Raw genomic sequence first — 19,698 nt, 5'->3', positions numbered from 1 at the left:
TGCCCCGGTCCGGGAGGATCCCACATGCCACGAAGCGGCTGGGCCCGTGAGCCATGGCAGCTGGGCCTGCGCGTACAGGGCCTGTGCTCCGCAGCCAGAGGGGCCGCGGCAGTGAGAAGCCCGCGTACAGCCAAAAAAACCCAAAAAAACATGCTGTGACTTAAATGATGCCACAATGCTGTTTTTATCTACTCTGATTGGGCATATATTTAAGATATTTTAAAATGTATTTGTAAGTGCTGATTTTCTCCTAGTAATTAAAGAAGCATTTTGAAAATATCCGACTAAATTTTTAGCTTTTTAACGTATTAACATTTAAATAACTGTTAAGCTCACACTGTTTTCTAATAGGAATTACAAAAAATAGTTCTTAAGTATTCTACCTTTCAAATGATTCCAGATCAGCTGAATACCTATGTACTGATTCCGAATCAGGAGAAGTGACCTGGGCTTATTAGCCTTATTTGCTCCTATTCTGTACAGAACGGGAGACTTTTTAAGGATTTCAGGTAGTATAACAAACTTTAGGAACTAAATAAAAGAACTCTTAATGATCCCCAACAAGGTGGCCAGTGCCCTTGGTCTAATTCTTACATCTTTGCAAAACCTGCAGGGATTTTGCCATGTTGTGGTATAATATGGAAGGTGAAGAAATCCTAAAAAGTTGCCAGTGCCCAGTATGTGTCAGGTATTGTGAGAGCACTTTACATTTCCTCTTCTGAGAATTTGTAACATCTTTAGAAGTTTTCATGGTTTCCAGAAGAAGAAACTGGCCCAAGGTTGTAAAGCTAGTAACTGGCAGGGCTAGATCCCAGGTTTGATTGATTCTGATGCCTATGTTTATAGTATGAAGATTCAAACACGCTGTTTTTTTTTTTTTTTTTTTTTTTTTTGCGGTATGCGGGCCTCTCACTGTTGTGGCCTCTCCCGTTGTGGAGCACAGGCTCCGGACGCCCAGGCTCAGTGGCCATGGCTCATGGGCCCAGCTGCTCCGCGGCATGTGGGATCTTCCCTGACTGGGGCACGAACCCCGCGTCCCCTGCATCGGCAGGCAGACTCTCAACCACTGCACCACCAGGGAAGCCCCAAGCATGCTGCTTGAATCTTCCTCTTTCCAAGAGAAGTAAATCAGAAGGATCTTTACCCCCTATATTTGAAATGATCAAGTTCTTTTCCAAGCTTTGTATTCATTTGTCGACAGGTTTATTCAATATAGGTATGGCTATCCTGTTTGTAATATTACTTTACTTCTGAGAGGTTCCTCCTTAACTTGTTCCTTTCCTCCTTTCCTCCATCAAATATTTATTGCGCATCTACTGTATGCAAGATCCTACATTAGGTGATGGAGATAGACCAGTAAGACAGATATGTGAACAAATGAATACACAATTGACATCTTAATTACAACTAGTCAGTTATTTAATGGTGCTTCTTATAACAATAAAAAAGGTTATAAAGAGGTTATAAAGGTTATAAAAGGTTTTAAAGGTTAAAGGTGTCTTTCTAAAGAAACCTTCTTTGAAAAACATAAAAGAATTGGTAGTTTCCCCCAAATCCTACTATGATTAATTTCTAGACTCATAACCAGTTATATGCTAACCTTCTTGTTTTGCCCAATTAATATTCTATGTAGAAAGAGTTCTGTTTTATTTTTATATTTTTAAAATTTTATGCTGTATAAGTTTTTATGCTTTTATATACTTAGTGGTGTGGTTTGCTGAACTAAACTGTAAAGAACCCAAAGAACTCACAGATACACTTTTTTTGTCATAGTGACATACTTTTAAGTAACTGCAGTAAGGAATCTCTTACAGCAGTTACCTGAGGAGCACAAACAAGGGATTCTTTCAGGCTTCCCATACTGTCTTTAAAAAATGGGATATTTCATTTCACAGATACAATACATGATTTAATATAACTGAATGCTCCATGAGGTGAGGTGTGTTTTATAATGAAAGTCTTTTATGGTATGCGCACAATTCCTTACTGTTGAAGTTTCCACTTGCTTCAGTAGAATTTCTTTCATAGGTTTCAGGGGCTGGTTTGAACCTTGTTTGCAGGAAATATGTTAGCTGACCTAATACTTCTTTGTTACCTTTTGGCTGGAAATTTTAATTAAAGCACAGTCAGGAAACTGTTTAAATGCAAGAGTGTTCCAGAATAATCAATGGCTTTGAAGATTCTTGTAGCCCTAGTAAATCCTGTGTTTATATTTGTGCCTTTGCTTTGATATGGTTGAATATATATTTTATGTATGTGAATACATATTCATGTATTTACTGAAATACACGTGTAGTGCCATATTAAATATAAAATATATATTTTTATGTATGTGAGACGATGCATATATAGACATATACAGAGAGGTCTACTTAAAAATCTTTAAATACCTTTTCAAGAAATACATCAGGCAGTTGTCTACTGTTATGGAGAGAGTGCCTGACTTGTAAGTCCAGACAGCAGGGTTCTGAGCAGCAAACTTAACTAGGTTCCATTTCCGTGTTTAAGTATTGTTATGTAACAAGGAAGGAGTTGGTCTTGGTGACCTCCAAGGTCCTCGTTAACTCTAAAATCCTTTGAGCCAATGACTATAATGGAATTTTTAGCCCAATTCCAATTAGTTCAACCCAATTAGTTCAAAAGCAAAGATTAATGAACCAATCCTTTAATGTACCAGTTGGTGCCCTAAAAAGTCCATCAGTGTATAATGTGACTGTAGATGTGTTCTTTGTGAAAGCTCTCCTGTGTTGGGACCCGCTTTCATTCTAGGGAGTGACTTCGATATTTCTAGAAGTCTGAGTCATTCGAATCTGAACTTGAACCTTAAATGGTGAGCTTGATTTTTCTCCTTAAAATACTGGTTTTAGAAAAGCAATTTTTCTCGCCCTGGCTTTCGCAGTTCCTTGCACATAGCAGGCACTCAATAAATATTTATTGAATTGAATTGAATTTGACCTGCTAGGAAGTCATAGTCCTGGCATAGGGTTATTCATTTTCGGCAAAAGTTGTCATAAATCACAGTTTAACACTAATCCAACTGATGAACTGCACAGTCAGCGGCATGCAGTAGTAAGTAGTTCGGCATTTTATGTTGCACTTGCCCGAGTGCAGATTTAGAAAACTGTGTGGCCTACAAAGGCCTTGATGAACTGGCTCTAGCCTATTGAAGATCTCCTCATCCCACTCACCCAGGGGCTCCTATGCCCCCACCTTTTAGAATGACTGCACTGACTGCTCTTCACACACCCTACTCTCTGGGGCCTCTCAAGCCTCTGCACATCCCTTTGCCTGGAATATTCCTTTTGCAAATTTAGGTATGCCTTTCATGGCCCTGCCATGTAGATGTGTCTGCTTCATTCCTCCTCCAGCACTTTGTAGTCTCCTCCATTATAGCACTCTGATTCTCCTGTCATTCTTTTCTAAGCCACGAGTCTTTTTCACTAGAACACTCCTTGAGGACAGGTGTGTGATATATTCATTGCTGTACTCCATAGGGCCCGAAACAATGCCTGACATATAAACGTTTGTAGAATTAACAAATGGGTCCTCAAGTTCCTGTAAATTTGCAAATGGAGTAAAATAAAAATGTAAATGAGTTTAGCCAGGGATCATTAGTTATATGCCTAATTCTAATTAAATTGTGATATAGTTAGAAAGACGATCAGCCTGAGATTCATAAAATGCAGACTCTTGTGTTGGATTAATGATTTTTCAATAGTCGCCTAATCTTTGTAGTTCTTAGTTTCTTTTTCTGAAAAATGAATGGATTGGACAGGATCTTCACTAAGATCCCTTAGAGCAAGAATTACATTGCTCCTAAGTTAATTATAGGGAACTAGGTCTCTTCTGCCAGAGTCCTTGAGGCATGAAGTATGCTCTAGTCATCTATAATTTCCTGGCACTGAGCTCAGTACCTGGTATATAGTAGTTATTCAAACAATTTTACTGAATAAATCAATACTCAGATAGAATTATAATTTAAATAAAACAAATGAGAAAAAGACCAGGTAGTATATAGTAAATTAAAAATCTGTAACATTTAAAAGAATCTATTAAAGAACAGTGATTTGGAATGTCTGAAAAATTTTTTATTTATCAGTTAAAAAATTCACCAGTTGGAGGAAATGAATTTAAAACTGCCTAGCCCCCTAACTACAAGTTAATAATTTATCAGTCTGCGACATGTTGTACCCAGTTTTATGTTGCTGAAATTAAACTGCCTGCTGTAAGATGTTGGTGGTGATATTTTTGAAATTTGTGTGTACTCGTGATATTATCTTTTAGTTTTAAGAACTGAAAAACCATCTTGTTTCAAGCAAGATTTGTTAAATCATTGATATATTTGGGACTTCATCTGTCTTTAGGGGAGAAAATACTATTATATAGTTCAATCATGAAAATAAGGAAGTAATATAATAACATCTGTGTGTAAAAATACATATAAAGAATTTCAGAATCAATCAACCAACCATCTATACATCCATTTATTAGTTCTGTACTGTATGCTAGACAGTTCTGCTTTAGGCACTGTGTACAAAGAGGAGGGAGATAGAACGCCCTTAGTTAATGTGAGAAATGGTTGTCTTAAATTAGGGGCTGATGCTTGATAGTTTGAGCCAGACTTTTTTCCCCTACAAAAGATATGGTCATTTCTCAAAGGAAACAAGTGAGAAAGTAAGTTTAAGAGTACTTTTTCATTTGTCATTTCCTTGATTTATTGTGTTTGTGGTTCTTGAAATTATTAATGTTCAACTCTTTTTCATTTGGATCTGTGTTTTGTGGAACCAGAAATTTAGAGTGATCCTTTTAAAGAAAAAAGTACAAATACAAGATTGGGTATGAAAAGAAAGACCATTAAAAGAAATGGTTAAGTCCACAGACATCAGAGAAATAATCTAGACTCTGTATACTTTACTTATTTTTAAAAAAATTTATTTATTTAATTTATTTATTTTTGGCTTCACTGGGTCTTCGTTGCTGCCCGTGGGCTTTCTCTAGTTGCCGTGAGTGGGGGCTACTCTTTGTTGTGGAGCACAGGCTCTAGGCGCGCGGGCTTCAGTAGTTGTGGTTCTCGGGCTCTAGAGCGCAGGCTCAGTAGTTGTGACGCACGGGCTTAGTTGCTCCGCGGCATGTGGGATCTTCCTGCACCAGGGCTCGAAACTGTGTCCCCTTCATTGGCAGGCAGATTCTTAACCACTGGAAGCCCTCTGTACACTTTAGGCTTTGATTCTCTTCCATTGCCCACGTATGCCTCCAATTCTGGGTACCATTTGACACATTCAAATTACGAAATTTAAACATGACCTTCCTGCTCCTGTGCTGGGCTGGTCAGCACCATGAACACTTGAAATATTCCCGAAGCCATTCTTGTATCACAACTGCTGACAGTGATTTAACTAGTTCCAGAAGTGACTGCGTTCCTTACATGTACCTTCCACTAAAGCCAAACTAAGTGTATTTCAACTCAAATTCCCATTAGCCAGACTCCAAAAATGCCCCCAGCTCCTTCAGTGCCACCCAGCAGAAGGTTAAGTTTGACAGAAGGGATGTTGCACTGGGAAAAAGACAGAAATCTAAACTAATTGTGTGTAAAATATCTTGTTCTTGAAAACTTTACAAAAAAATGTATGACGAGACCTTTAGAAGAGGGCCAAGTATCTGAGGGACCCTCAAGCTTATGCTTCATGAGCTTCTCAGTAACTCTGCTTTGATGTGTACATTTTGCCTTTTGTAAGAGTGTGCGCCTTTACACTATGTACGCACTTGTGCAATTCCCAATGAGTTTATTTAAACAGTCATTTAATTGGATGGTTCTTTATGCTGTGATTGGAGGGATAAGAATGAGAGATGGGTAAAATTACTTATGACTAAATCACATGAACATGTAGAAAGAAGTGAATGTAGTAGTGGAGTTACTACATTTTTGTGCTAGCAGAAGGTATGGTTCTGCAGGCAGCCCTGAATGCCCCAGTCGTTGGGTGGCATCTGATGGAAGACTGAACCGTTATGTAACATGTGTTTCTAGGCCTGGGATGTAATGTGAAGAGGTGGAAAAGACTTGTTCTGACCTGACACCCATTTACTACTTAATAATTCAGTTATTAAAAGGGCATCTGTTTTTAGTCTTCTCAGGGTTTGGAAACAATACACCAAAACATAAATTAAAATCTATCAAAGAGGGCTTCCCTGGTGGCTCAGTGGTTGAGAGTCTGCCTGCCGATGCAGGGGACACGGATTCGTGCCCCGGTCTAGGAGGATCCCACATGCCGCGGAGCGGCTGGGCCCGTGAGCCATGGCCGCTGAGCCTGGGTGTCCGGAGCCTGTGCTCCACAACGGGAGAGGCCACAGCAGTGAGAGGCCCGTGTACCGCAAAAAAAAAAAAAAAAAAAAAAAAAATCTATCAAAGAGCTTTAGCTGGGAGAATAATCTCTGAATGTGAGATGTTAAAATGGGCCAGCAGATGAGGCCCATTCCCTCATTTTTGTTTAAAAAAGAGACTGTTAGTGGTATATAATAATTAGCACATAGGTGTTCTGTTAAGCCGTGAACAATGGGATGTTGAAGAGAGAATGAAAACTTTCGGGGTTGAAAGTTAAGGTCTGACATAGAAAAACTGAATGAGAAGAGAAGAAAATAGTATTTAATTGTATGAAAACAGATGGGAATGTAGGTTCTTTGTAGATTGCTGATGATAATTTTAAAATCAAAATGTATATTATGGAAGGCAAAGAAATAGTACATAGTTTGATAATTTTCTCAGCTCTTCTGTGAAAGAAAGTGTTACAGTTCATATGAAAATATTTTATTTCTGTCTTTGTTTCTTTTAGGTCAGACTGTGCCAAAATCCCAAACTTCAGTTGAAGAATAGCCCACCATATATACTTGATATTTTACCTGATACATATCAGCATTTGAGACTTATATTGAGTAAATATGATGACAACCAGAAACTTGCCCAACTCAGTGAGAATGAATATTTTAAAATCTACATTGATAGTCTAATGAAAAAGTCAAAAAGAGCAATAAGACTCTTTAAAGAAGGCAAGGAGAGGATGTACGAAGAGCAGTCGCAGGACAGGTAAGAATATTTCAGATTTTATTTTTCTCAGGGTTAAGGTCATTTATGTTGCTTTTTGTTTCACAGTTAGGATGAATGTTACCATGTGTTTGTTTTGGGGGAAATATCATTGCATTTGTGTATTCGCTTTTCATATTATTTAAACTTTGTAGTTTTACACAAGGTTTACACAAATTTCTCTGTGTCAATAGCTAGTTCCTGAGACAGTGTTCTTATTTTGTTTTAATAGCTTTATTTTTTAGAGCAGTTTTAGGGTTGCACAAAAATGACTCAGAAAGTAGAGCTCCTGTATACTCCCTCCCGCCATTTGCCCTTTCGTCGATTATTAAAAGCTTGCAAAAGGTGGTACTTTTGTTACAGTGATGAACCAGTATTGATACAGTTTTATTAACTAAAGTTCATAGTCTGTAGTAGGGTTCACTCTTTGTATTGCACGGTTCTCAGAGTTTCCACAAATGTATAATAATATCATATATCTACCATTATGGTATCATGTAGAATAGTTTCACTGTACTAAAAATGCCCTGTGTCCCACCTATTCATTGCTTCCCTCCCCCACTGCCTCCACCATACACCTCTTGAAGCCCTGGCAACCACTCATCTTTTTAATGTCTCTATAGTTTTTGCTTTCTTCAGAATGTCTTATAGTTGAAATCATATAATATGTAACATTTTCAGACTGGCTTCTTTTACTTAACAATATGCCTTTAAGGTTATCCCATGTCTTTTCATAGCTTGATAGTTGATTTTTTTTTTTTATTACCGAATGATACTCCATTACATGGATGTAGCACAGTTTGTTTATCCACTCACCTATTGAAGGACATCTTGGTTGCTTCCAATTTTTGGCAGTTATGTATAACACTGCTATAAATATTGGTGTGTAGGATTTTGTGTGGACATAAGATTTCAGCTCATTTGAGCAAATATTTAGGAGCATGATTTCTTGATATTATGATAAGCCTATGTTTGGTTTTATAAGAAACTCCCAAACTGTTTTCCAAAGTGGCTGTACTGTTTGCATTCCCACCAGCAGTAAGAGTTCCTGTTGCTCCATTCCACCAGCATTTGGTGTTGGACAGTGTCTTCAGGATGTAGTCTTGATTGGAGGTATAGGTGTGCAAGATGTGGGTGGAAGATGTAACTTCAGTTCCTATACTTTGACTAGTAAGTGAGAAGCAGGGGCAGTGATGACTGAAGTGACATCAACTGAATCCTCATCTTATAGCCAGGATTTTTGACTTAGAGACTCTTCATTGAAGTTTGTTGTTTGGCTATTTCAACGTTAAATTTCATGATCCGTCTTAAACTAAATAGAGTAAATAATAGAGTTTTCCACTTCTGGGACATTTAAGTTCTATCTAGAATATTCACTGATAGTGATAGTCTATTTAGATTTCCAGACTGGAAAATAAATATTAATTAAAATATATAATGTCTTAACGTAGTTGAGGTGAATTTTAGTTTAAGACTCTTAACGTCTCTGGGTTTTAGTTTTCTTAGATACGGGAAAAACCTCTAAGAAATCTCTAATGTTTCAGGTCAGAAACAGTAGTCTCATATAGTCTAATGAAACATAGGATTGTGTAACAGAAAATTCAGTTATCTAGGTATATAGACTCTGAAGTTGTCTGTAAATAGCAGCCAAACAAATACCCAGAGTGAGTAAAACCGTCAAATTCAAGCATAGTAAAACCCTCTGCCAAAGGTAAAATGGCATAAATGTTTACTTATTTATAATTTGCTCTCTAAATTAGTGATGAATCCTAACATAATCATAGGAGTCTAACCAATTATGTAACTATGGGCTCATCACTTAATATTCTTGGACCACAGTTTATACATCTTGAGGGTGGTGATCCTTCCAGTTAGCTGCCTTTTAGCTTCAAGCTCTAAGACTCTCTCCAGGACTGTTAATGGGCATTTTGAATTGCCACAAGGTTCCAGAAGTAAGGAGTAGAAATGTCATAGTGATTGCTTCTTCTTATAGACTTCCCAAGAATGGCCAAGGTTATGGGAAGCCAGATGTATGTTTAAAACTGTATTTTCGCCTTGTAGTTTTAACGTAGATCTAATAAAACTAACTTGTTTTAGTAACATCTTTATACTTCTTTCTCACATTTGGTAGCCCTGAGATTCTTCTTGATCTAGCAATGTAATCCATGAAATTTTACTTTTTAGGTTATTAGATCAGTGAGAAGGTGTGTAACTTCTAGGACTAGGAATTTGAGTGGTGTAAGTGTTTTCATTGGATGTAGTAATATATGATGGGGTAAACTTGTATCTCACTTTTACATCTTTTTTAGAAACTTGAAACATTTCTAACTCAGGAAGTGTCTTATAACTACCATTGCATAAATAAATTTAGATTTTTTTGGCTTTTTATGTGGGAGCATATCATTGTGGAATCTTTATAAATTTTGGTTGATTGTGTGTAGATTTCCATAGATGATGACAGATTACATAATGTTAACTGATCACAATGAGGCAACTGTGTAAATTCTGTGTTTTAAGTGTCCAAGTAAATTTTGTCACTATCTTAAATTCAATTCTAAAATAAAGTTTATTAGCTTCTGTGCTGGTATAGCATATTTCTAATTGGATTTTTCTTTCATCCATGTTCAATTTTCTGATAATGTTCAGTGGCCACTGTGTTTATGCAAAACTTACATTTGATAAATGATCATAATTCATAATAATGTACTATTCTTGGTACACTGTAGCAAGACATAAATTTTTGATTTATGTTTCTGCTTTATGTTTCTTTTAGTAGGAATATATTTTTAAACATTCACTTCTGTGTTCCCTTAGATTTCCAAATGTAACTGAGGCTAAAACGTGCCACTGTACATGGAACTCTGGATGTTTTGCTCTATAGAATATAAAATAAACTTCTTAGAATGTTCTCAGGGTTGGAAGGCAATTGAATATTCTTTTTAGTAGTATGACTCTTATCTAACATGTATTACACACTGCTAATTGGGAATATTATAAATTCTCTGAACAATCTTTTTTTTTGTTGTTCTGTAAATAATGTCACTAGGGACATTAGTATTTTTAAGCTAAAAATGAAGGACAGTAATACTAGAAATAGTAATTTGGAGTTCATTGACTAAACCAGCATTTCCCTGAGAGATTCTGTACTTTATGAGTACATGAATCAAAATGTTTATTTTAATGTTCCTGTTGTATCAAAAATAAACTTCTTTGTGGATTTGTTTTAAACGTACGGGCAAGTGGGGAAAAAAATCAGGCATCAGTTTTGAACTAGCTGTGCTTTGATTGATTGCTAAAATATGAGTAGCTCGAATTTTTAAGGCAATTTCACACAAATGTGATAAATATAATAAATAGAAAAATAAATAGATATAGCAAATGGCATGCAGTGTATTCCCTGTGTAGCGGGTGAAAGGTAGAAATTATAGTTAGGTAAGTTTATTTGCTGTGGAAATAGATATTAAGAGTGCGTAATGCAAGCCTCTTGCTTTGAGAATGGGTGGAATAATGATTTCTGGTAGAGGCAGCCTGCATGCCTCGCTTGATGTTTATAGTAAACCTCTTCCTTCTCCAGTATCACTTTTTCCCCAGTTCCCCCTCCCCGCCAAACAGCTGAACCTCACACTGAGTTGGTGCTTCTCCAGCTGTGTCTAAACCATTCTGAGCTGGTATTTCTGGGAAGAGTAATTCAGTGATTTCTGGCACACATAACGTTTTCAAGTGTATGTGTGGAGTGGGCTTCAGGAATCATGTAGAGAAGGGACAATTTATAGTTTCAAGCACAGGGAAGAGGAGAAACTTTGTAACATATTGCTTAAAGTTTTAGTGGCAAAAGTCAAAGTGGGTGTGAAGGTAGTTGCAGGTGACAAATATGAAATTGACAGGAGATGCCTTTCTTCAGTGATGTGGCTGGCAGTTTTGTCAGTTGACCATTTTAATAGAAAAATATTTACTCTTTCATATAAAAAGTTATGTATTAATCTCCTGTTCTTCAAGCCCTGGTGTTGGACACTGTGTTTTTTTAGAACACCCAGAGGTGATGGCATAACGATAATCAGATTTTCCGTATTTTAGAACTGCTTCAGTGAACCAGAGTGCTACAACCCATTTTCCCCTCCCACACTCCGGTTTGCAACCACTGGAACAAAACCAGAAGTCAACTGAGGTGGAAAAATAGCTCTGAGTTTGATAACCTATCTGTGAAAAAAATAAAGGCTTTTAAACAATTCATGCCAAAGAGTAATACACAGATGCTGTCTTATTATTAATATCATTTGAAAGCCCCTGGACCATTCTTTATGCACGTGTGTTTTAGAAAACAAATCATAGTGTGCATAGCTTGTATAATAATACTCATTCTAAATGATATATTTTTTAAAAAAGGATTTTGACATTAAAAAATTAGTTCTAGAAGATGCTAGCCTTTATTTAAAATCCTTCAGGAGCATCAGGCAAAATCTTTTTCTCTATTGACCATTTGGCTGAACAAAGAAAAATGTATAGCCTGCTACATTAATAAAGTGCCTTTCCCTCTAAAGAACTACAAATCACTCTACTTGCTGTTTATTACAATTCATGAGATAGTGTACCAAGAACATTTTGAAACTGATATACTAAAGAGAAATGGTTAAGTTAAAAGTTGAAACAAAACAACATCAGCTACAACAATAATAACAGTAAGGGCAACAACAAAACACAAAGCTGCAAACCAACCTGCTTGCATTCCTCATACCTCTGTATGACAACATTGCTTTGGCCAAAGAATGATGCATTAACTGAAATGTTTAAATTGGTATAAACATGAGTACTTGTTGATTACATGGTCATGGAAGCAGTTTTGAAATTCCTTGTGGGTTTTCAGTTTAACCATAGGAAGAGATTGACCTGTGTACACAGTTTGGGTTCTGTGGAATAGTTTTAATTATTATGGGGTCTCACAGGTTAATGGCCTTGTTTATAATCCCACATCAAGTTCCACATTTTCTCCTGGGCAGCCCTGTACATTGTGAGAAGGACATGAGGAAAGAGTGCAGGAATCTGGTGGTGTGATGCCATTTCTCCTCCAAGGGTTCTTTGTAACCTTGGTTGGTTTCCTGACTCCAGTAGTGTTTTTTCAGTCTTTAAATTATTTTCTGGATATTCACAATATTTGTTGGCTAAGACATTTCAGCATCAACAAATGAAGATGTCGTTTGTTTCAGACTAAATGTTACTGTTGCTCCATCAGTCTGTTAAATAGTTTTGCAAATCCAATAGTAGTTTCTAGTAAAAATACTGTTTTTTTTTTTTTATTACAGTAACCATTTACAGGAGAATTAATCTTAGGGAAGTTATGTTATCTATAAATAATTTGTACAGTACTGAATGCATTCCATTTATTCTATGAAGTATCTATTGTTTAATGATGCAAGAGAGGGAATGGTTTATACCCCTTTAAAAGACAATTTTATATTTTAAATATTAACCTAATCTTTCTATTTCTCTTTTTATTTACTAATGGTGAAAATTGCAGTGCTTTTGCATTTCATGAGGACAAGGGACAAGTTGCAAGTAGAAAAATATGATTTCTAAGTAAGTCAAAACAGGTTACTGATAGGTTTGAACATAAGTATTTTAATATAAACATACTCAGTTGCTATTTAATTTTTTCTACATGTATCTGCATTCTAGGCATTGTTTTTCTTTTCAGTGGAAGAACAGAGGAAGTAGAAGATTAATTTGTGACATTTTAAAATGATAATATATAATTTGGATTCAGAGGAAAATAGTAATCAATCCTTTTAAGTAGAAATATTTCTGCCAAGTAGGAAATGGAATTTTCTCTAGAAAAAGTGAATATCTTCCTGAGATTAATTTATCACGAATGAATAGAAAGTTTATTTAGTCTTGATAAGAATGCTTTCATTCATATTTAAAGCATCTGAGAGATGTGAATATACTTTTCTAAAGTTTGGAAATGAAGGGGCTTATTTCTTTAACACACTATGAGAGTAGAGGCCACAAGAAAGTTTTCTAGACAAATGTTTTCAAAGTTAAACAAAGGGAGTCTGTCAGAGTGGGCAGGTGAGAGCTTGCAGAATCTTTGACTCTTAAGGACTTTATGGCCAACTACACCCATGCTGCTTTGCTAACTGGATACAAAGTAATTTATGTGTTGATTTTCATGTAAGTCAAACGTGAAGGGTTTCTCTAGCAGTTTCCTCTTTGGCATATATTTTCAAAATATGAAAGAACACAAATTATTCTGCTATTCAGATATTCAAATTTAAGACTAAATCCACTGTCCACTGTTTTAAAGTTTTAAATAAAGTGTTTACAATTAATCCATTTATTTGCTGTTTATTTACTTTTTTCCCCCAGTCCTGTGTTAATACCATTCAGTCTCTAACACCTGGTTTATTAAGTATTAAAATTTTTATTGCAATTCATTTAAATTGCTTCCAGGTCAAAATATATATTATATACACCTGATATTTTGATTTTAAAATTGGAGAATTTTTTTCCTTGCAGTTTAGAGTTGATTAAAGGTTCATAAATTGCTGAGTGATAACCATTGTATCGTAAGACAGTAAGCCAACTCACAAGACTCAAGTGCACTTTATGGTTGAATACCTTTTATGTTTTTCAGTCTTAAGGCAGTTTATTAAAATTGATGTTTTCCTTTCAGTAAATATCTGGTGACATTCAAATTTGATAATTAAAATCCTGAAGCACTCAAGAAAGAATGCCTGTTTTCAGTTTCATAATAACAATACTCCCACAAAGAAGGTTGATGAATGATGTCTTTCAAGTGGCAGATTTGTTATTTAGTTAAAGAGAGCTCCTTTGGCAGATTTTTACGAATCTAAATTGAAGTTTGTTTATAAAACAGACAAGCTGCAGTGATAATTCTATAGCCTGAGGAATGCTTGGAAATCTAGTCCAAGAAGCATCTTTTTTTCCCGGTGATTTAACATAGAAGTGGAGTTTCCGGGAATCCAAACAGATTAGCATCCAGCACTAATTGGGTAGGTCATAAAATAGTACTCATATCTCACAGTTTTGAAATAAAGTGCTTCAGGAATATTCAGTTTTCTAAACCCATTTTAATATTAATCTTTGTCTCTTTAAGCTCATTATTGTCAGAGCATGAGTTCTTGTTGGAGTTTGCATTTATACATGAGTTGTTTCTAGATGTGTTAATTATAGCAGGATACACATAGGTCATTACAGAAAGTACCCATTTATAGATTTAAGTCATAAAGAGAGATCGAGGCTGCCTGTCTTATTTGGTAGAATCACTGAGGAACAGATTAAACTCAGAGACAACTTAGATTTATTTTTGAAATGTGTTACTTTGAACATCTGATCATGTGATGTAATCACATGTAATCATAGATGTGTGACTATGAGTTTCCTAGGGCTGCTGAAACAAATTACCGCAAACCTGAAGTTTATGTTGTCTTAAGTTGATTCTCTCACACTTCTGGAGCCTAGAAGTCTGAAATCAAGATGTCAGCAGGGCCATGCTCCCTCCAGCTCTCTAGGGCAGGATGCTTTCAGGACTCTTTGTAGCTTCTGATAGATAGCTCCAGGCACTCCTTGGCTTGTGGCAGCATAACTTCAATCTCTGCCTCTGTCATCACCTGGTGTTCTCCTCTGTGTGTGTGTCCAAATTTACCTCTTAGGAGAGCACCAGTCATAATGACTCAGGGCCTAGCCTAATGACCCTATCTTACCTTTATGACATCTACAGAGACCCTATTTCTAAATAAGGTTACATTCCTAGGTAGGGTTGAGGTAAGGATTTCAACATATCTTTTTAGGGGGCACAGTTCACCCGTAACAGTGACCGAATACAGCACAATTTATACTATGGAAGGGAAAGAAAATTGAAACTCAATAGAGTATATGTCATGAAAGTGTGAAAAACTTTGCTCGGTAGAAGATAATGCTAAACAAATTACTTAAAATTATTTTTTGAAGGGTCTGTAGCTCAAATAATTTTGTAGGTTTTTTTTTCAGGTTTATAATAAAAAGCTCGGTGAATTAATTTATTGATTAATTTTTATGCATATATTGAAAAGCATGGTGAAATTGACTTTCATCAATAATAAAATTTTTATATAAACTGAAATAAGTGAACTTATAAGTATCTTGTTATAACATTCTTACTGATTTCAATGTATAAAATGCCATCTCTTTAGAAATTATTAGTACTATGAATATGTATATTTAATTAATTTACAATATTAATAGTAGCCCTGATTACCCCTTGCTTAAGAATCCCTGTTTTATTCTTTTATTTTTGTGATAAGCTCTGGATGATTAATTAAAATAGTTAATTACAACTTACATCATCATCATTAAATCTGCGTTTACAAAGTTTTCTGTATTGCAAATTAAAAAAAAAAATGTGGGAGGTATTTTCCACGTTGGTGGCATAGAGGAGACTACACTTCACACTCACTTTGTGTCTTTACTATTAAGATATAAAGTATTGTAAGTATGATTTCAAATTAAGATTTTAGAGAATCAACTCAAGGATTTTAGGAAACAAGAGTAAATTATTCCTGAACATGGCATGTTGAGTGGCTTAAACCAGGGGTCAGCAGACTGTACAGAGCTAGACAGTAAATATTTTAGACTTTGCGAGGTCCCTGGTCACTAGTCAGCTCTGCCTTTATAGTAGGAAAGCAGACATAGACAGTATTTAAATAAATTGGAATGGCTGTGTTCTAATAAAACTTTATTTAGAAAAACATTGTGGTAGACTAAATTTGGCCTGGGGGCTGTGGTTTGCCAGCTGTTGCCTTAAAGAATCTAAATTTTGGACAGTACAATTTTAAAAGTGTTTTATCAACATGGGCTGAGTATATAAATTGCATAAACTAGGAATGTGTTTGGATAAAAGTAATAGTACCTGAGCAACAGTAGTTTACATATATAGGGATATGTAATTCTCAGCAGTGCTGTCAGAGACTAAGCTCTTTCTGACTTTGTAATGTCCTTCCTTAGTGTGTTGGGTTTGTCCTCATTCTAGTCACCTAATGTCTGTAGAATTCCTGCTGCAGCTCTATATTTTTTTAAGACTACAAGACTGAGGAGAGAAGGGCAATGGTATGTATGCCTGTTCTCTTTATATTATTGATCAAAAAGCTGTCCGGGAACCTTTCTACCAACTTGTTCCCTCCAGCAGATTCTCTTAGGTCTTTTTAGGCCTGAAAAATGTGATATCCAGAACAATAGTGAAAACATTTAGATAAAAATTTTTTCTATTCTTGTTGGCTTTCTAGGGAAAAATATTTAAAATTAAAAGAAGGAACAAATTTACTAAGACAGTTTCATCTTGAACTCATTATCTTTTAAAAGAGAAAACAATTCTGTTTCCTTTTTTCATTGAATAATACCTCATTCTCTTTTAAACCTTGATGACTGGAAACTTATGTTCAGACCCAAGTAATTGAAAGCAAATAATTAGTTTCAATAGGTAAGAAAGATTGAAATTATGTTTTATAAGCCTTGTATTATTATCTTTGTAATCAAACATACCTCAGAAATGTGTGGTAGGTATTCCAGTTCCATTTTCTGTCTGGAGAAGCTAAATTGGAGGTTACATGACTTGACAGGAATTTTATATATTCACGTGTGATGTATTTCTAAATGATGTCTTATTACCAGTCGGCATGTGTGAGCCTGCGGCTGTTGGCAGCTGAAGGGTATTGTCTTAGGAAGACTCATTTGAGCAATTAGCATATTTTATACTTGTGAAAATGAGGTGTTTTCTCATCTTCATTAAACCACTATTGATATCGTATGTCAGATGGTCAGTAAAAGGAACGTTTGTTTTTTTTGCAAGACAGCTTATAGTAGTTAAGTTCAGGACTGTTTATCTGAAACATGTTTTTTTGTTGTATTTACATGTGTGTTTGAGAGAGAGAGAGAAATGTTGCCTGTGACTTTTAAAACTTTAGTTTCTCCAGATGAGCGAAGTCTTTTCCTTTGAGGAAATGGGAAAGGTTACCTAAGTATTTCCTTGCTGAGATATATTAATGAAAATAAAATTTAAATCATCTTGCAGGTACTGCAAACATTTCAGTTTTTGTTCTAAAGGTTTTTTATGGGGTATATTGATTTTCTATGGTTGTAACAGCATGTGGAGCTGTCAAGTTTATTCTTTTCGAGAAAAATTTAATTTGACTAAAGATCTCTATTCTTGTCAAACAGGTCTCATTTATCCGATTAAAGTAGGTTTGTACAGATTCAAGTCCTAAGAAACAGAGAATTCTCCTTACCAAATTTTTTGTGATATTTTTTTTCCCCGTATAATTCTAATTTTAGTTTATTCTCCACAGAGTTGGATATGTAAAAATTTTGTTTTTATAAAGCAACTGAAGTCGTAAAGTTGGTAATTTATCACAATCTTTCACCCACTTTACCAGTATTTGGTAAACTATAGCCTGTAAGCCAGATCCAGCCTGTGCTTCTTTCTGTAAATAAAATTTCAGTGGTACTTGGACATGTCTTTCTGTGGCTACAGTGACAGACGTCAGTAGTCGCCACAGAGACTATATGGCCCACAAAGCTGAAAATATTTACTATGTGAACCTTTATTGAAAAAGTTTACTGACCCCTGCATTATTGATATAATCTTCTATGGCAGTCTTAGAAACTTGGCATTTTTAACATAAACATTTTCTTCCTCTTGATTTTCTATTCTGTTCTGCTAGTGATGCTTTATGAATTACTGATCATTGTGACCTTCTGAGGACAATAAAATGTTAATGGCAGGGAGTCAATGATTGAGAGCTAAATCTTTATTAGACCCCTATTTTCTATCTTGTGGCAGTATGATGTGTTTAATTTGTATATAATTTTAAAGTGTGATAAATTTAAACTTTTTTTGTAGGGTTTTTTTTGTTTGTTTGTTTTAAACACAAGGTACACAAAATATGTCATTAATGTCTTTGACAATCATCTAATCTAAGGGCTTCTGTACATAGCCCATGGACCAAATGATGCATTCTAACCCTCTAGAATGGTTAAGTATAGGTCCCTGACTTCCTACAATACCTCTGCCTTTACCAGTTGGGATGTGAGTTTCCATGTTTTTAAAAGTACCCTAGCTATTTCTGCTATCCTGCCTGCTCTTAAAATCCCCAAGTCAAATCATCTCATTTTATGTATACAGTCACCTCAGATCATTGAAATGGCACAGGTGAGGCTAGAAGCCCAGATCTGTTCAGAACTCTTTTCACTTTTCTAAGCTTCCTTTATCACCACTGTAGGTAGGTGACCACTCCCAGTGGTAAGTCATTTTAAAGGATCCCAAGACAGATAAGTTTATGAAAGGCTTTTGGAAGAGTTTTGTTGGAAAAAAAGGATTGAAATTCTTTTTAATACTTTTTAGATTGGCCTAATCACTATCCTTGGAATTTACCTTTGCATGCCAGCCTTTTAGCCTGCCATTTTCCCTTCATCTTCCTATGTCCCCCCCACCCCCCATTTAGCAGACCCTCTTTCTTATTATTGGTATAGCTGAAGCTCCCACTCTGCCCTATTCATATGTTATTTCAGCATTTTCTGATCACTCCAGCCAAAATATCTCTTTTCCCTCTGACATTTATCAAGACCTTTCTTGTGACCCTTAACCAACCGTATATTGTCAGATATTGCCATCTTAAAATGCTGATAAGACAGGTCATTTTAAATGTCTCATTATACGTTGTTTAAAGGCAAAAATCACTTCTCCTTTGTATCTCCCACAGTATCAAGAACAGTGCTTCAGAGGTGGCCAACACTCACGAAAACATAGGATTGTTTCTCTAGAATTACTGTAGGATTATTTGAAAATTCTGATTTATTCCTTGTTTATGAGCTACTAGGGCCTAGAAACACGAGAAAATGAAAGTGTTACATGGGAAAGTGTCTGGTGAAGTGTCCAAAGGCTTATTAGCTTTTAGAATTTGTAGATAAACTCTGAATATCAACTTTTTCAGATTTGGCAATAAGTGCCATTGATTTTAGAAGGAAAAAAATGTCCATAAGCACAGTAATACCATTGTTATTTATCATAGAATGGTTATATTTTACAGGAATTCTTAATTTTTTTTTTTTTTTTTGGCTGGCCTGTGGGATCTTAGTTCCCCGACCAGGGATTGAATGCATGCACCTTGCAGTGGAAGCGTGGAGTCCTAACCACTGGACCACCAGGGAATTCCCAATTTTTAATTCTTTGTGTATGCAAAATATCCTTAATGTAGTGACATTTTTGGATAAAGTTGATGAAATTACTACGATTTGGAATCACTTTAATGGAGTGTCCTTATGGCTACCCTTAGTACCTATGAAATAAACCCCTGAAAAACTCATAGTGCCACCATGCTGCCTGTTCCTACAAACTACACATGGCAGTGAACATATTTTACAGCTTTCCTATTGACATACTAGCTTTCCATCTGAGCTCTTACGAATGTTTTCACTTCCTCTTATTTTAACATTTCTTCAAAGACTGCTTTTGTTTTTATACTGTGTTGTATTTGTGACCCTGAATGCACAGAACTTTTCAGCAACTGGGGAATCCTCCCAAACTCTATGCTTTCGACATGAATAGTCCAGTTTCGTTTGGTGTATATTATTGACAG

The 19,698-nt window shown here is 35.7% G+C and overlaps 1 protein-coding gene across 5 annotated transcripts in view; it reads left to right on the top strand.

Moving 5' to 3' along the window:
- CBLB (Cbl proto-oncogene B) overlaps nucleotides 1-19,698 on the top strand; it is a 216,398-nt gene that overhangs the window by 8,747 nt on the left and 187,953 nt on the right. For all 5 annotated transcript variants that reach the window (XM_081235627.1, XM_081235626.1, XM_081235625.1 and 2 more), the window contains one exon: nucleotides 6,828-7,078. In XM_081235627.1, coding sequence (XP_081091753.1) covers nucleotides 6,828-7,078 — 251 coding nt within the window. The remainder of the gene's footprint in view (nucleotides 1-6,827; nucleotides 7,079-19,698) is intronic.

Source organism: Mesoplodon bidens (genome assembly GCF_964165515.1).
Source record: "Mesoplodon bidens genome assembly, chromosome: 5".
NCBI lineage: Eukaryota > Metazoa > Chordata > Mammalia > Artiodactyla > Ziphiidae > Mesoplodon > Mesoplodon bidens.
Note: the sequence above shows the minus strand (reverse complement) of the source record. Positions and strands in the feature narration are given on the sequence as shown.